General features: G+C 40.7%; 1 protein-coding gene across 1 annotated transcript; it reads left to right on the top strand.

The window, feature by feature from the left end:
• SGCB (sarcoglycan beta) lies at positions 1 to 17,488 on the top strand. The gene is made up of 6 exons (XM_054582157.1): positions 1 to 93; positions 5,063 to 5,272; positions 8,725 to 8,910; positions 9,554 to 9,745; positions 10,328 to 10,459; positions 14,289 to 17,488. The coding sequence occupies exons 1-6, from the start codon at positions 58 to 60 to the stop codon at positions 14,490 to 14,492; spliced, it is 960 nt and encodes a 319-aa protein (XP_054438132.1). The 5' UTR covers positions 1 to 57; the 3' UTR covers positions 14,493 to 17,488.
• Positions 17,489 to 18,705: the final 1,217 nt, after the last annotated feature.

The following is an 18,705-nucleotide window of genomic DNA, read 5'->3' as shown; positions in this document are numbered from 1 at the left end:
AGGCGCTCGCGCTCGGGGTGCGGCGGCGGCGGCGGCGGCGGCAGCGGGCGCGGGAAGATGGCGGCAGCGGCGGCTGCGGCGGCGGCCGAGCAGGTCTGTGAGCGCCGTCGCGGCGGGGGACTGGAGGTACAGGCGCGCCGGGGTCCTACCGCTGGGGCCCGCCGTAGGGTTGGCCGGCTGGCGGGGACCGGGGCGAGCGGGCCCGCCGAGGCCAGGCGCTGCGGAGCCGGGCTCGGCGGGGCGGGGCGGGGCGGGAGGAGCTGTCCGCACCCCGGGATGCTGGCTAAGGCCGGGCGGGACCCCGGGTAGGGGCTCCGGAGCAGGGACGGGGAGCAAGCCGCTGCCCTGCGCCTGGCTTGGCTGTCCCTCGGCTGGGTGAGCAGGGGTCGCTGTGCTGAGAGTCCAGAGGCTGCGTGGCAGCCCGGAGCCTGCGCCAGGACGCGCCCGGCTCAGTGGCCAGCAAAGATGCGGGTAAAAATAACCTCGGCCCCGGCGCCGCGAGGCTCCCCTGACTGCAGCCAAGAAACAGTCAGCTGTCGCCCGGTGTCCGCTCGCGGCCACTTCTTGTTCCTGCCGTCCCCTTTAGGGATGTGCAGACGTCCAGGCGTCTCCTCTGCTTTGATTTTTGGAGAGTTAGTCACCAGTATAAAACTGTCTCCTATCCGACTGGTTTAAAATAATTTTTAAAAATGCTTTATCAAGTATTTCCTGATCTGCATTATAATCTTGTAACGTAGAATAGCTTCAAAGGCTATTATCCCCCAAATGCAAGATATAGATATAGATATAGGTATAGGTGTATACACACATGTATGTATGAATGTGTATGTAAATATATATTTATAGTTACTAGGGTGATCTCATAACAAAAATAATTTTCATGATCATTTTTTATTTTAACTGTTATTTCCCTTTAGGAAAAAAACAACTATTATGTGATAGTTTCTTTGGAAAAAGTCCCATTTTTAAACATTGTTTTAAAAAAAAGAGTCAACCAACATTCTGTTTCCAGAAAATCTTTTTTTTTTTTTTCTGGAAAGATTTTCTTGGGTGATTAACTGCTTTCAGAGACCTATTAGACATATATCACTGGAAGAGTCATTCTAAGGAATACAAAACATAGAAAACATGAAACCTGCCTTCAAGGAGCTTAAAGTCAAATTGCCTAACAAATGCAGAACAATCTGAAGACAATAGGCCAGCTACAGGTTAAAACAGTAAAATAGAATAGAATAGAATAGAATAGAATAGAATAGAATAGGTGAGAGGAGACAAAGTCTGGAGTTGTAGAGGGTAAAATTGTCCCCTGGCTTTCCTGATTTCCCTCCTAATTTATCAGTTTCTGTTTTAAATAGTTCAAGTCTTCATCACCTATTGATGTTCTTGAGGTTCCACCAAGGTTTTATTCTTGCTTTACACATAAACCAGCAGTTTGATCCATCTCCACTTTAAAGATATGCATTTATGTCTCTAGCCTTGAATGTAACTGAATTTTCCATGGGCAGTTCAAACTCAAAAATGTTCAAAACTGGATTGTACTGTATTTACTATTAAAAGGGCTACAACCATTCATTCTCCTGGTTAACCTAGCCAGACACCTGGGATCCGGGCCAGCTTAGGGGTGCTCAGAAGGGCTCCGCATTTGGTCTAATGCTGTGCTGTCCCAGGCTTGGTATTTGAACAAAGAACCCCCTCAGTCAAGCCCTCGTTTGGGACTGTGCGAGAAACCTGCTGCTGCTCTCGCCAACTTGAAACTCTTCTATTCCAGTTCATCGCTTTTGGGTTTAATTTGTCGTAATGCAAATGCAAAACTAACATATTTTAAATTTTTGGTAGTTCCCCATCACCTTAAAGATGAAGTCCATTGTTCTTGACATGGTACTTATGTCCATTCATTGACTGGCTTCTAACAACATCTCTGACCGCACTTTTTGCGCCATGCCTTTTCTTACCCTCTTCACCACCCATGTAAAGCTACAAAACTCGTTTGCCCAGAGATAACCTGTACTCAGAATTTCCATGCTGTTCCCTCTGCCTGGAATCCCTTTCTCGGCACTTTTGCCTGACTAACACCATTTGTCTGATTCAAGGTTCAACTGAAAGCTCAAATTGGCTTAAACACCTTCAGCCGACGCCCCTGCTCACTAAGCAGCATGGCAGTCCTCTCACGGACTCTGTCAGTGTCCTGCGCGCTGCCTACCACGGCACTCGCCGTGCTGAACTGCCACTGTTACTGACCTTGTCTTTCTACTTACTTGCTTGTAAATTCATTGAGGGTAGGTGCTGTAACTTGCTCATCTTGGCAGTCCGTGCATCTGGCATGCCGTCACTCTTCAGTAACTGTTAAATGCATCCAGTGACTATAATGATGTATATGAATTGGCAGGGAAGAGTAAAGAATGCGTCCAGCAGGGATGAATTTTGCCCTGTCCTCCTTTACATAGACCTATATTCAAACTTGGGCTAAGACCTGAATTGCCTACCTCTCAGCGCTGTCACAAGTGTCTATAAAAATTAGAAGAAAGCACACCTCTCTTAAGGTATTCCACTACCTTCGGGGGAAAAACTATAAAAACACATATTTGACTGTAAAACATCTGCAGTATCAATGCACCCTCATAGATGTCGCACTCCATGCAGTTATACAACCTACACAGCTGCATTTGGCATTCTGCTTTGTGGAAAAAACCTGTTGAGTAGATTGAATTTATCTTCTACGGAGCCTTCCTTGCTGCATTGTGGAATTTTAACAATTTTTGTCTGCCACATGACCCGCAATGATTATTCCTGTCTTTTTCCATAAGCCATCAACCAGCCTGCTACCCCCAACACCAGATGGGCTTGCCTTTAACATTCTTAGGAAAAAGAAGAATGTTTGCCCTTCCTTGTGTGAACCACTTCAGTGAAGTGGGAACCCACCCTTTAAGACTGTTCATTCTCCTGTACTCCGTATCACTTTCTTTCCTGCCTCCTGCAGAGTAGTACCCTGCTCTACTCTGAGATGTGTGGTCTGCCTCTCTGGACGTCTTTCCCTCTGCTATCAAGCATGCAAGTGCCACCCCCCCTCCAAATTGGGGGAGGAAAAGGGGGTTCTAAAACAAAAGAAGCACAATTTCCTCTGATAGTACCTAATTCTGTGGATATAATCTTTCTTTCCGCTCTTCCGGACTTGAAAATAGATGCATACACACTGGCATCTTTTCAAGACTATTCCCTACTTACCAATTTGCTATACAAAGTTCAACTTTGAAAGTTATGGAGGCACTTCCTGACGAATCAAATTCAGCAACACTGTGCACCCTGGATTTTCTTACCATTCATTGTATTTCTTATTCTTCCATTGTTCCTGCACATTTAAAGTTTCCCAATACTTCATCTCAGAGATTTAACTTACCTCGAGACTGAGGGCTCTCAAATCTGTACCTCTGGTCCTGATAACCGAACATCCCATTGCATCCTTCCTGTTGCCTTTGAGTCACGTGGTTATTTCACATTCAATTCAAAGGCAACGTGTAGTTATCTCCTTCCTCCTTCATTGCCCATATTGAACTAGTCACCATTTAGTAAATATGAGATTCTTTTCTTTAACGTGGCTACAAGTTCAGCTAAGCTTTCTCTTGAAGTATATTTTTTACCTGTCCTTTCTTATCCCACCCTAGTTTAGGCCTTCCTTTCCACAGCATCCCAACGGCCTACTTCCCGGTAGTTGTGTTTCCTAGCTCCCCTACAAACGCCCACACATGTAGCATCCGGAAACATCATTCTTGTTCAGAATCTCCCAATGACTCCCAATTAAAAAGACGTGGAGACTAGAATTCGTACCCAGCAGTGCAAGAATGTTCCCAACCTGCCCTACTTTTCCTCCTTTATTCTCCCAGAATTGCCAGATCTGACCAACCCCCTCGGGCCAGTTTCCTGACAACTCCAAGCCATCCTGTCTGTCCTCCCATTAAACTCCACAGCGTGTATTGTCTATACTATTGGTTTTGGCACCGCAACGTACAAACTACTTTACTGCATTACTGTTTTATGTATCCAAGTCGCATTTATAATATCTAGAGGGTAAGGATCCTGTCCTATATTTCTTTTGTATTCCTGTTTATGGTATTGGTGTTTGAGCATGACATGCTTAATAAATGCCTATTTAGTAAGTGGGTTTTCTCAGAGCTCTAAAACATGGGTGAGTCGGGCAGTATCCATTTCTACCCGTTCCCTTTGCATTTGTGATGTACCAGATTAATACCTAGAATGTTATGCAACCATAGTGGATGCCAGGTTCTCAAAACTTTTGGTCCGGGGTCCTTGTTATACTCCTAAAAATTACTGAGGATCCCAAAGAACTTTCGTTTACGTGGGTTATATCCATTGATATTTACCATATGAGAACTTAAAACTGAAAAAGTTTTAACACAGAAATACACGAAGCACAATTTTATTAGCTGTGAGAGCGGTGATGTCATCCCATACAGGCATGGAGCCTATGGAAAGTTCCACTGTGTATTCATGAGAGAGAGTGAAAAAGGAAAAACCACATCTTCGTGTTATTTGGAAAATAGTTTTCACCCTCCAGCCCCCTGGGAGGGTTCAGAGGACCCTGCAGGACTCCCCAGCCCACACCTTAGAAGCTGCTGGTCTCCGGTAATGTGTGCTTTAGCTTTGATAAATAACAAAGTCTGCCAGCCTTTCCAAATTCTTTTTATGTAAATGAAAACATATAGAATTAAAAATAATTTAAAATCATTAAGAAAGATTCCCCACTGTAGGATATATGTCGACTCTTCCCCCAAATGAGCTAGCTGTACACTTACTAAAGTAGGACAGTTCAAAGCAGAGAGTGGAAATCAGCTACCAAATGGTCGCATTGAAGGTTCTCTGCCACCCCTCCCAGCATGGCAATTAATGTCCATGCTTGGAGCCTGAGACTCAACGTGACTTGAAGTTTGTTAGTGGAAAATATATCACTGACCAAGTCAGCTTTCTTTGGTTATGAATATGCACTTAATAAGTGAATGCATCAAAAAGAGAGCATGTAGCTGTTCCAACGTGTTGTACTTTGTTTTAGCAAAGTTCCAATGGTCCGGTAAAGAAGTCCATGCGTGAGAAGGCCGTTGAGAGAAGGAATGTCAATAAAGAGCACAATAGTAACTTTAAAGCTGGATATATTCCCATCGATGAAGATCGCCTCCACAAGACGGGCTTGAGAGGGAGAAAGGGCAGTTTGGCCGTCTGTGTGGTTATCCTCTTGTTCATCCTGGCTGTCATCAACTTCATTGTGAGTACAGAGTACAGGCTATTCTTTTTAATTACCATGGGGCGTTCTTCTTTTGTTTTTCAGTGAAATCATGGACATTGTTTCTATAATGTCTTTTGGGACCCTCTTTCTGCTTTTCTAAATATGTGTTATCTCATATTGAGTTTTAATGAATATATGTATAAAACTGAGTACACTAATACTGTCATGTTTTCATTTTCTTTAAAAAAAAACGTTCATGGATTCTTCCCTTTAAAGGACTTTTAAAAAGGTAGAATCAACTCAGTGGAAGAGACTTTTGCCAGGATGATTTTACTGCTTCACCTCTCCTAAAGAATATAATCCTTTCTCTTTTTGTTCAATTTTTCCCACATTTAGTCTTACCTCCTCAGCTAGATCTTTAAAATTGTAAACCCTTGGATGACAGCAAAGGATGATATTTTATAGGCTTAAATCTCTGCTGTCAGAGAACGAAAGGATCTGGTATGCTAATTTATACTATAGTGCTGAGGACATGGCATGTTGCTTTTTCTAAAGATAGTTGCTATTTTATAGAAGAACACTTGTAATCCAAGGTTGTAACGATCTGAGGGTTAAATTTTCAGAGGGTGATCTGAAATAACAAAGTCTGCCAGCCTTTCCAAATTCTTTTTATGTAAATGAAAACATATAGAATTTAAAATAATTTAAAATCATTAAGAAAGATTACCCACTGTAGGATATATGTCGACTCTTCCCCCAAATGAGCTAGCTGTACACTTCACTAAAGTAGGACAATTCACAGCAGAGAGTGGAAATCTCTGGTATACCTGAGACTGTGAACATGGACTTCAGCAGTTCTAAGGTGATTTCATCTGTTTTTTACTTCTAATACTTTCATGCCAGTCCTTTGTATTTATGTACACCTAAAACTTTGTGCCTAATTCTTCACTTAAACCAAAAAGAGCTGGTACTATAAATAGCTTTACTAGGAGCACCTATTCTGAAAGTATTTTATTTTGTTAATTTATCTTATTGGAAACTTTTGATTAAGGTGGCAGATTCAAGACATTTTCATTCCATTTCTCTCTAAAAAAGTTCATCCCAGGTAAAATGTCAATATCTTCCAAGAAACATCTTGGAAGACAGTGGGAGGCAACTGAAATCCTAAATCATGGTATATGAAAACAAAAAGGAGGAGGAGGAATAGCAAATAACTTATCGGAGAAAAGAATCCACTGTGTGTATTGCGGAGCCGGTGGCTGGGTGTGCCGGTGAAAGTGCTTTGCAGAATCCTGAAAAGCTTCAGGAACTTAAGCAAGGGTGAGGCAAGAATTGAAAACAGCTTGTTTGAAAAACTTGTAGAAGGAGCCATGAGGTCCCTAGCCTTCCTTCCCTTCCAGCCTGCAGTTAGACAACAGCCCTCCTAACCCCACGCAAGAAAACACTGAACCGGAGAGGATTCTTAGCGCCTGACTGTACCGGCAAGGGCAGGGATGGGTTTCTGCACTGAAGGCCGGAAGTCTGAATCCCAGCACTGAGATTTCCCTCCCAGGCTCGTCTCCAGCTCCTGGCCCCAGGCTTCCATCCCCTGGGCAGGAGATGAAAGGGCCTTCTCTGGAGAAACAAACGCCTTAGAGAAACGACCTGAAGATGCTGACATTTGGTGGGTCCTAGTGAAAAGGCCACGAGAAGCCTCAGTCACAAGCCCACCCCACACAGAGAACTTCCCGAGGACTTGTTGCAACGTCACTGTGAAATACGGACACTGAGCCTCCAGGGGTCAATGTTTTTTCGGAAAGCTCCCAGAACCGAAAAATGATAGAGGTGAGAAACATCCAACCCACGGGGAAAGTAGGAACGCAAGGAGATAAAGTGCAATGAATGGCAGAAAACAAAAAAAAAAAAAACACCTATAATCAATATCTTTAGAGAAAAAAGAGGATATTGCATCCATGAAACAAGGGTTACATGCCATTAAAAAGGAGCAATTACGGAATAAGGAACAGCTTACAGAATTAGATAGATAGATGATAGATAGATAGATAGATAGATAGATAGATAGATAGATAGATACTGGAAGACAAAGAAAAGGAGCTCTCCCAGAAAGTTTAACAAAATTAAAGGATTAATCCAGGAACTGTAACATTCTGTTAATAGGAGTTTCAGAAAGAGAAAAAACGGAACACACTGGGGAGAAAGTTTTCAAGTAAATGAACTAAGAAAACTTCCTAGGACAGACGGAAAGTACTATTCCGGGTCCAGCGTAACATAGAAAAGCCTCATGCCAAGGCCATCGCTTTGAAACTGAAGGAAACCAGGATTAAAGAGAAGATCCTAAAGTCTTCCAGAGGAAAAAGAGACAGGTTATGTATAAAAAATAGAACATTAGAGTTGCATCAGACCTGTCAAAAGAGCAGCACTGGAAACTAGAAGGTAAGGAAGAAGGACCTTTAAATTTTGGAGAGAAAACAGTTTCAAATCTAGAAACATACACAAAGCTGGCCTATCGTCAGATGGGAGGGATTATAAAGACATTCTTTAGACATGCACACTCTCAAAATAATTTTACTTCACATGCATTCTTTCTAAGGAAGCCATGGCAGGGTGTGTGCTTTACTAAAAGGAGGTACCAAAGCAGGAAGTTGAAGACAAGGACACAGAAAGCAGGGGCATCTGTGGGAAGGACAAAAGGAAGTTCCAGTGAGAAAGGGAAGGAAAAGCTCCTGTTCACAGCCATGCAGCAGACCCCCGGTGGAGTCCGTGTTGCAGCCAGGACTCCTGAGAGAGAAAATAGAGCTCATAAATTCCCAGAGAGGCTCGGACTTCTAGAACATTTAGTTGAGAGGCATTTGATAAAAATTTTGGAGGGTTTGAAATGATTTAGTCAGATTTTCAAAGAAACTAAGCAAATGAAGGGAAGACTGTTAAACTCTGAGAGACACAGAGTACCAGAAAGCAACTGCTATCATAGTGTAGTATTTGGCTTAGCAGTGAATAATATTTATACGGTCATAAACTGAATATACTAAGCATGGATTCAACCAAAATTTGGGATTGAAGTTGGAGGTGAAGAAATATAAAGGAGCTAAAATTCTCACCTGTTACAGTAGAAAAATCAGTAGATGAAACCTAAAATTGATGACAGAAGAAATAATGTACAAGTATTATTTTAAAATATGAAGATAAATCCTAGACAAAATTGATAAGATGGCTGCAAGTGGTTGTCCCTGGGTGAGATATGGAGGCATAGGAGAAATGAACTGCTCTTTTTCAATTGTAGACCTTTCAGCACTTTTTGACCCTCAGGTACGTGGATGTAATATTCTGATAGAAATTAAACGGTTTTATTTATAAGTAGAGAACCAACTGATAAGTTCACCTCATGCTGAAACACTTAGGAAGTTTTATCCTTTGGTAATTATCTTCTCTCTTTGTTTCCCAATCCTGTCCAATGTTTGCTGCCTATTAACAGTGGGCTTGTGCTTTCTTAGATAACCCTGGTTATCTGGGCTGTGATTCGCATTGGACCCAACGGCTGTGACAGCTTGGAGTTTCATGAAAGCGGTCTGCTTCGGTTCAAGCAAGTGTCCGACATGGGAGTTATACACCCTCTTTATAAGAGCACAGTGGGAGGAAGGCGGAATGAAAATTTGGTCATCACTGGCAACAACCAGCCCGTAAGTCACCACATTTAAGTGAGGGGCATTAAAGTTCTTTGTAAAATCCTAATTTGATTATTGGAAATGGGTATTTTCCTTTAGAGAAAAATTCATAAGTATATTAATATTATTGTTGGTTTTATAATTTATTAATGTTAGGTGCTTAATATTCTAGGTTTTGCCCATGGTCACATGTTCTTTGATAGGTATAATTAAGAATATGTAGTTTACTCCCTTCTTCTCTATATAAGAAAACCATTTTAAAAGCACCTTCCCAGGTTAGAAAACCTTCTGCTTTCTGGGAGTCTAAAGGAGAATACGCCTATCTAGTCATTGGCAGCCCCTGCCGAGTGGTGGCTGTAACACTCGGTTTCAACTGCATAGAACCTCAAGGAGGTGCCCTAACCTCCCCTGCCCATCTTAAGTGTAGATCCCTGTGCTCTGCTACCCACATGTTTGTGCAGAGCAGTATAAGCAAATAAATATGTAAGCCCCCGTTTTAAAGAATCTTTCTCCCAAGTGGGTGGAGGGGGAAAAGACAGACACCCAGTTAAAATTATTTGACATTAGCCTATTATTACAGTGCTTTTATAATGTTCTTGGTGAATTTTGGATGCAGTCTTTTTTGAAAACATATTCACAATAAAGTGTTTTTCTGAAGATTGTTTTTCAGCAAGGGACAACAAAACTCAGTGTAGAAAAGAACAAAACTTCTATTACAAGTGACATTGGTATGCAGTTTTTTGACCCAAGGACTCAAAATATTTTATTCAGCACAGACTATGAAACTCATGAGTTTCATTTGCCAAGTGGAGTGAAAAGTTTGAATGTTCAAAAAGCATCTACGGAAAGGGTATGATTTATGTTCTTTGCTTTATTAATGGAACAGAATTACTGTTTAAAGCAGCTATTTTCAACCTTTTTCATCTCATGTCACACAAAAACTACTAAAATTTAGCGGCACACCAAAAACATACATATTTTTGCCAATCTGACAAAAAATATAGGTATAATTTTTATTCATTCTCACCAGACAGCTATTGTTGTGTTGGCTGTTGTCATTTTTTTTATTTGACAATCTAAGGGGAAAGAGGTCAGTACCCCTGACTAAATAGTCAGGTACTGCATGTTTAAAATTCTTGTGGCACACTGGTTGAAAATTGCTGGTCTAAAGGTACAAAGTGGGAGGGGATTTTTACTGTTTTATGGTGGCATGAAAGAAATTCCATCAAGGGGAAAGGATAAGTTTAGATTTGTCATTACCTAGCTTATGTGATCATTACCAAGCCATCTCTTTACCTCATCATTTGTAAAACATGAATAAAAACACTTGCCTTGCATATTTCATGGTTCAAAGTCCTATTCCTCTATCTCTGATAATAATTCTCACCTTAATTTAGAAACTATTTTCACTACTTTTTTTTTAAATTTTCAGATTACCAGCAATGCTACTAGTGACTTAAATATAAAAGTTGATGGACGTGCTATAGTGCGTGGAAATGAAGGAGTGTTCATCATGGGCAAAACCATTGAATTTCACATGGGTGGTAACATGGAGTTAAAAGCAGTGAGTATATTTTAAGAATTTTAAGAGAATTAATTAAATTATTGGGTACATAAATCTGTATGTGAAATAGTGTACAATTATTAAAAATGATAATATAGTTGTATGGTTTTTTATATAGAAAAATGTTAAAAATAGATTGTGAAGATAATAGAAAGTTATAAAATAATTTGTGAAATATCTAGTTTTTATTTTGCAGAACATATGTATGTTTATAAAGTCTGGGTGGGCCTGCCAAATGTCAACAGTGGTTAGCGATGGGTAGCAGGATAACAGATGAATTTTATTTTTATTTCATTTCTGCTTGCCTGTCACTTTCTTTATAAAAGCTTATATGATGATACCTGTATTATTTTAAAATACAGAAACAAAAACCAAAAAACAACAACAGCAAAAAACTTTCAAAAGAAACTTCTGGAAGATCAAAGTAAATATACATTCTGTGGAGCTGTTTGGTTTCTTTTCAATTAAAGGTTTTTCATATCCCTTCCTGTTTTTTCTACCCAGTGATGTGAAAATCAATTAGCAAATGTATAGCATGTAATTTTATTTATACATCTGTTATTAATTCAAAATGAAAACAGTTTTTGCCTTTATTATAGCTCTTGAAAAGTGAGGTTTTCTTTGTGCTTCCCAGATTATATCTGAATTTTAATAGGTACATATTTTATGTAAGGGATCCATAAATCTGAAAAAGTTCTACCTGCTCACAATTCTGGTCAAAGCATGTTTATTCAAAATATTTTTTGGTACCTGCTATATGCTACTTAATTAAATCTAATTAACTTTTTTTTTTTTTTACCAAGCATTAAATGACAAAAGTGAACTTAAACCTAAGGACTTTCATAGTAATTCTTTCCTTTATTTAACTCTAATTTTATAGCTCTTAGAAAAAATAAACTTTAAAAAATTAAGTTCTTTCACTTTAATAAACTGCCTTTCCTCCCCTAAAGTGCATATTTCAATCTCTAAAAAAGAAGGTGAACATGACATGTGATTCTTGCCAGAAATTCAGTGACAATACTGAGTACTTTTTCCATAGACTGTAGTAAGAAGCCATTCCTCTAAGAAAACAGAGTTCAGCGGTCAGAGCAGGGCTGTTGTTCTCTGCACTGGAAACTCAAAGAAGTAATAGATGTGATAGATTTGTACCATTAGCAAGTTATCTAAAGCTTTTATTTTTTTCTACCTGGAAATTCTACCTGTTGTTAATGTGACAAATATTAAATTACTTTGAAATGTACATATACACATATCAGTTTTTATATAGTTAAAGAAATAGAAGCCAATATTGAAAAGATAATTAGCGTTTTGATTCAGTTAATATTAGTGGTTATTTCTAAGTGTATAGCAAATCATTAGAAAGAATTTTATCAAAGTGTTTTAAAAAAAAACTGGTTTAGCCAATTTAAAGAAAATTATATTAAATGACCACAAGATGGCAGCATTGGAACAAAATTGAAAAATTCGTCACAGGTCTTTTTAGTCCAGATACCATCACTTCCTGGTCAATTAGCTATTTTCATTACTTCATAACCAACTTTTCTCATTGCTTAAAATGTCTGCCATAAGCTCATGAGTCTCAAATTTGGAATTTCTGTTTTTATCTCTATTTGAACTAAGATTCACACATCCAACTACCTTCTCACGTACCCCACTTTAATGTCAAACAGGCATTTCAAACTCAACAATACAAAAATCTTCATATTTTCTCCCCTTCCCCCCAAACATTCATTTCTTTCAGGGTTCCCAAGTGGCCCTATCAGTCCATCATCAAAGCCTTCAGGCCCCCCCAAGGCCACCATCACCACCACTATCACTATCGCCACCACCGCCGCCATCACCACCATCACTATCACCGCCGCCGCCGCCACCACCATCACCACCGCCACCACCATCACCACCGCCACCACCATCACCACCGCCACCACCATAACCACCGCCACCATCATAACCACCTTCACCATCATAACCACCATCACCACCATAACCACCACCATAACCACCGCCACCACCATAACCACCACCATAACCACCGCCACCACCATAACCACCACCATAACCACCGCCACCACCATAACCACCATCACCACCATAACCACCGCCACCACCATAACCACCATCACCACCATAACCACCGCCACCACCATAACCACCACCACCACCATAACCACCGCCACCACCATAACCACCACCATAACCACCGCCACCACCATAACCACCATCACCACCATAACCACCGCCACCACCATAACCACCACCACCACCATAACCACCACCATAACCACCGCCACCACCATAACCACCATCACCACCGTAACCACCGCCACCACCATAACCACCACCATAACCACCACCACCACCATAACCACCACCATAACCACCGCCACCACCATAACCACCATCACCACCATAACCACCGCCACCACCATAACCACCGCCACCACCATAACCACCATCACCACCATAACCACCGCCACCACCATAACCACCACCGCCACCGCCACCACCGCCGTCATCACCACCACCACCACCGCCACCACCGCCATCATCACCACCACCACCACCACCGTGTAAATCACCGCCGCTCCTGCCTGTGCTGTTGGAACAGCCTCCCAAGTGGTCCCTGCTTCTTTCACCCTTGTACTCGGTCCGCTATGCAGCAGCCAGAGTGATCCTTTTTAAAAGATCATGTCACTTCCCTATTCAGAACCCTCCAAATGGCTTCCCCTCTGGTTCAGAATAAAATCCAAAGTCCGTCTCCTGGCCTTACACGCCTGGCCCCTAGTTATTTGGCTCATCTCTTACCAGTCTGCCCCTCACTCTGCTTCGGCCGCACTGGCTCCTCCTCGTTCCTGAGCCCCAGGCACGCCTTCCGTGGGGCCTTTGTGTGCATCGTTCCCTCTGCCCGGAGCGCCCTTCCCCAGTTACCCACATGGCTTCTCCTTCACATGACCCAGTTTCTGTGGGACTGTTACCTTTCCAGAGAGGCCTCCCCCGACCACACTGTGGAAAGTAGAACCCCTGCCTGGTCTCTCTCTCTGTAGTTACCCTGACTGACTTTTCTCCGATGATGTCCTGTTTGCTTTACCTGGCTGTGTGTTTATTGCCTGCCCCCTCCCGCCATCTACATGTCAGCTGTATGAAGACTTGGATTTTGCCTGTCTGTCAACTGCTGTGCTCCAGCACCTAGAATAGTATCTAACACGTAGTAGACATTTAATAATTATTTATTGCATGAATGAGAAAAGAAAGGGAAAAAGAGAGGGAAGAAGGGAGAGAGAGGCTTAGGAGTTCCTAAAAAGAAAGGGCGTACAATGCAGGAATGTCCCTGGAAGCGAGGGATTGAGGAAGAGCCCCTCCAGGCGGCCCCCTTGGGGAGCCTGGCCTTCACAGTGACCAGGTGTGAGGCTGCCTTTGTGGTGTTGCAAAGACATTGGAAATTAAAGTTCATTTTCTCTAGGAGAAAATGTTTTTCTTACCATCATCAGAAACTTTTCAATCAGTAACTTTGTTAATACTGTGTTAGGAAGTAAATAAAAGGTTCTGAGACTTTATCAAATCAGCCTTCTTATGCGCTTAGGAATTTTGATGTAATTTTAACGAATTGAGAAGTAAGCTGTGTTACAAGTATATTGGTAAACATTATGAACTATTATCACTAAGAGGTTACTAATCTTAACATTAGTTTTGTTTTCTTTGTTGTTGTTTCAGTCGTGAGTCCACTCTTTCTTACTGCCTTCTTGTTAACATTCCAGTAAGTTTTGTTTATTAAATGTGTTGTATCCCTACTTGTGGAAGTAAATAAATTGTATTATTATTCTCCCACTAGGAAAACAGCATCATCCTGAATGGAACTGTGGTGGTCAGCACAGCTCGCCTGCCCAGTTCCTCCAGCGGAGACCAGTTCGCTGCCGGCGAGTGGGTGCGCTACAAGCTCTGCATGTGCGCCGACGGCACCCTCTTCAAAGTCCAGGTGGCAGCCCAGAACATGGGCTGCCAGGTCGCAGACAGCCCCTGTGGGAACAGTCACTAAAGGTCCAGGGAGGTCTTCGATGTGTTCCTGTCACGACTTGGCTTTTTTTAAGAGTCTGCATGCAATTATGTTTTTACAGAGTTTGTGATAACTGGTAATTATTTTATCTGCAGAGCACTACTGTATCTGTTATATAATCTCCATATTTAAAATACTCTCAGAAAGCCTAGATTCTAATACCTTTCATTACATTGGACTGATCTTCAAGTTACCCTTCTCTAAAATAATGACCAGAAGTGAATAAAATCAAAATCAGTCTTTTAAAAAGAGTTTTTAAAATTCAACTATTTCTTGTCTAAAGGATAAAGGGCTGAAGCAACTGTTTAGCCTCACTGTAAATAAGCCATTGGTAACTAGTGGGCATAGACCCACTTACGATGTTTAAAAGGTACACCATCAGTGAATGTTACATGCTCTGTCTTTTGGCTTCTAAGAGGAAAGACAGATTTTTAGTGCATTAACTTCAGCCATATTCTCACATGCAAGTGAAGTCATTAAAGAACTTCATGTATGTGAGATAGTAAGAAACTGTGGTTCCTTAGTTTTGCACTAGGAATAAAATACTCTGTAACAGAATGTTTACTTGTTAAATATTAATAAATATTAAGAGTTCACAATGTGGTGAAGTTAAAATGCCATCCTAGCTTTAACTTTGAGGTAATGATGATAGCTGTCATTCACTGAGCATCTTGGACGTCCTCGGTATTGTCCTAGGCATTGCATGTGTGATGTCTCTCATTCTCACCAGAGCTCTGTAAGTAGGTGTTATTATCCCAGTTTTACCATTAGGAAATTGAGGACCAGAAATTTGCCTGATGTCACATAGAAAATAGCAGAGTTGGGATTCAAATCTAGATGCACCTGCTTCCAAATACCTTGTTATTTTCACTACCTGTGTTGGTTTTAATTATTTAAAACTCTACCAGACCAACGAAGACTAACTTAAACTTACAGATAAGAATCAAACAAAGCAGATCTGCTTACTCTGGTTAAAAAAATAAGCCAATCAATCTCATGTCAAAAAATAAATAAATAAAGTGGCCTATCCCTGTCAGATTTTAAACTATCTTAAGCCAGTTCCAAAACATTGTATCAGACATAGGGAGGCCAAATTGGCCTAGGCATGGTCTACCTCGTTTCCCGACTGGCGGGCATGGCACACGGGAATACCTCATGTGTGGGAAAGGGTTGCCAAAATACTTACGCCCTCAGCCCTCAGGAAACACAGAAGTAGGGAGGCAACCACCCCGAGCAAGTCCCACCGGCCAGGAATGGCCTGGTGGGTTCACCCCAGCGTGTGCCGTAAAAATACTACCTTTTTTAAACAGTGCCATGCCTTGACAAAAGTTGGGAAGCACTGGACTAAAAGGATGCTAATGCAGAAAATAATACAAGTAATTTTTAAGTATGGGAATTGATCTCTGCTCAGATATCACCATCCCATTGTAATGATTTACAACCCTCAAATCAGTGGTTTTCAATGTATTTTATATTTCACTTGAAAGGAACTCTCTGGTGTTGTAAGACATTCATAATATCGGGGCGGAGACGTAAGAGTGGTTTGCTATAAAGGAGGCAGTAGTGATAAAGCATAGGCCCCAGCCTGCATTCAAGTGTAACAGCATTCTGTCCTGGGTACTTTGAACTATGTAGATAAGAAAATCAATACAAAAAAAACAATTTGCATTCAATATTGTTACAGTACTCTCTGACAGAAGCCAAATGCCTTAGAGATTATGAATACTGTACTAAAGTATACTAAAACAGAGATTGACGTACTACATAATACTGAGTGCAGTTTTTAAATGAAGATAAAAAAGGAGTGAAATTTCTGACCTCTGATTGTTATTAGTTGCAGTGATATTCAGAACCTATTATATTCAGTATCATTTAATGTCTGAATGATATTCAGAAAAAATTCACTGAAATTTTCTTTCAGATGTTCAGTATATTTTTTAATTTTACATTTGTTACTCATCTGCTCTATTTAGATTTGTTTTGAAAACTTCTTTAACTATTTTTACAAAAACTACAGAACACTGTTACAACATATTATTTATTAAATGTAATTCATGAAATAATCTATTTTTACTCCTTTTTGAGAAATATTTGTGTTCTTGATACATCTCCATTAAGTGCTTTTAACATGAGAGGATATTTTCATGTTTTTATAGAACTGATTGTTCAGGTAACAGGTGAGGACACTTTGCAGGTCATCTTTGCCTTTTCCCTGAAATGTAGCCATGGAAAATTCACAGGAAAGCAGACCAAGAACAAACCATCTATTTTACCTGTGACCTGTTTTGCACAACAGTAAAGCTTCAAATACTCATTCTCACCACCAGATGGCATTTTTCTATAAACTGAAATGTTAACTTTTCTCTTCCTGCCAGTTGCCCCTCCCCTACATTGAGCACAGCCGTGACAAGCAGGAGGCTGGGGGAGGCAGATGACAAGGACAGGATCCCAGGGAACGGGGGCAGACACACCCCTGTTTAAGTCAGTGCAGTGCTTTAGAAGTGCGTTACAGTGGTCAGGGGGACAAACGAAATAAAAGCAAGATGCTTCAGAGACTAATGAGTAGGTAGGAAAAGGCAAAACAACACAGGATGAGGACTGCCTGGGTATGGTCTGTAATATTTAAAAATATACTTATTTGTATTCTTTTTACATTATGAAACAAATTTCGTGCAATAGCTTTGATGATCAAAGGTGGGAGTTCTACCTACTTTCGAATGAGTGTTCTTAAGAGGGTAAGAATGTTCCAGTGCTAAATTTGACAAAAGAGACCATTCATATGCTGATAATTTTAGTAATCTTTTAAAAAGTGTGGAAGAGGCAAAGATTACAAATTGGGTCACACAAAAATAAACCGATGAATCTGATATAGATTGCTAACTCTGAGTTTCAGTTAATTCAGTTTGTAATAACTATTAATGACTTCTGTTTACAATAAAGATTCTTTCAATTGTTTGCTGTTAAGTTTTTCTATAAAATATTAGCAGGTTTTTATTTAATCATACAAACGTGATGGATTTAAATATAGCTTGAGAATGAGACACCATCAGTGTTAACATAATCTCTCTGGAATCCCAGAGCTCAAATTTAGAAGTTGTGCGTCCCAGTTTGGATAGTCCTCCTACCCTCTGTGCATGGCCGAAGGCCATTCTCCCTCTGTGGGCTGTTCCCTGGGTGTCGCAGGGAAGCATACGCACTGTCACGGTGGCAAGAGGCCAGAGCCTTGTGGCGAAAGGGTGAAGGTTTGCTGACAGGGCCAGCTCCCTGGGCAGATGGGTGGAGCCTCGCCTGCTCAGGTCTGAAATTCCCACCTGGCTCGCTCCAGATAGAGACCCATCTGGAAACTACCTAAAGACAAGGTATGGCTTAGAAACAGTGTTACCCTTGTGTTCTTCCCACGTTCTATAAAAAACAGCCTCTTCTGTTTTTTTTTTTTTCTTCTGTTTTAACTTACCTTTTACTTCTACTGCCTTCTTCCTATCTCTCACTCTGACACCCATACACACCCAGTATTTCTAATTGCTTCCTCATACTTCAGCTTGAATATGTCCATTTAAAGATTTACATTTTACCTAATTGTTTTCAGTTTCCTCAGAAAATTTTCCTTAAGTTCTCAGGGCTCCTTACCTAATACATATAAGCTTATATGTAGGAAATACCATTTTATTTAAAAATTAAGAGCTCTTACTTTAGAACGTAATTTTGTCATTACCTAGCTGTTTTGAACTCAGATGTATCAGTTCATGTATATAGATCTCTTCAACTTAGAAAGAACCAGGTCAGTGAAAATCTTTAACTTATGTCCCCTTAAGAATAAGTATTTTTTAACCACATTTCTCTTCAATAGTGCAAAGTAATGTGCCTATGAATTTCTGTATTTTGTCTCTGATATTGTTATATTAGCTTGGTGATGTACAGTTGCATATAAAATGCTTGCAACTTTCAATTACAGAAACAAATATCTTTCCGACTAGAAATTAATTCAATTTCTGGTATTGCATAAGAGCCACACTGTAAAAAGTCACCTCTCCACGCTGCAGGGCACCTTTGCAGTTCTTGGCTATGTGTACCGGAATTTAGACGCCCTTCACAACATGGAGAATTGACCTTGTATGAAACCAAAGTTTAAAAGTTTCATGGTGAATTTCATTCATCCAAACATGAGGGAAAATTTTTACATCACATGGAAATGTAT

This window comes from Pteronotus mesoamericanus, unplaced genomic scaffold (genome assembly GCF_021234165.1).
Source record: "Pteronotus mesoamericanus isolate MK-2021 breed Mesoamerican mustached bat unplaced genomic scaffold, CSHL_Meso_final contig_68, whole genome shotgun sequence".
Taxonomy (NCBI): Eukaryota; Metazoa; Chordata; class Mammalia; order Chiroptera; family Mormoopidae; genus Pteronotus; species Pteronotus mesoamericanus.
This window is presented reverse-complemented; position numbering and strand designations above follow the sequence as displayed.

What these genes read in the sequence shown, in the direction of transcription:
- SGCB (XM_054582157.1), top strand. Translation starts at nt 58, where the DNA reads ATGGCGGCAGCGGCGGCTGCGGCGGCGGCCGAGCAG. An exon ending in CTGCGGCGGCGGCCGAGCAG is followed by an intron (nt 94 to 5,062) that starts GTCTGTGAGCGC and finishes ACTTTGTTTTAG; the next exon opens with CAAAGTTCCAATGGTCCGGT. An exon ending in TGGCTGTCATCAACTTCATT is followed by an intron (nt 5,273 to 8,724) that starts GTGAGTACAGAG and finishes GTGCTTTCTTAG; the next exon opens with ATAACCCTGGTTATCTGGGC.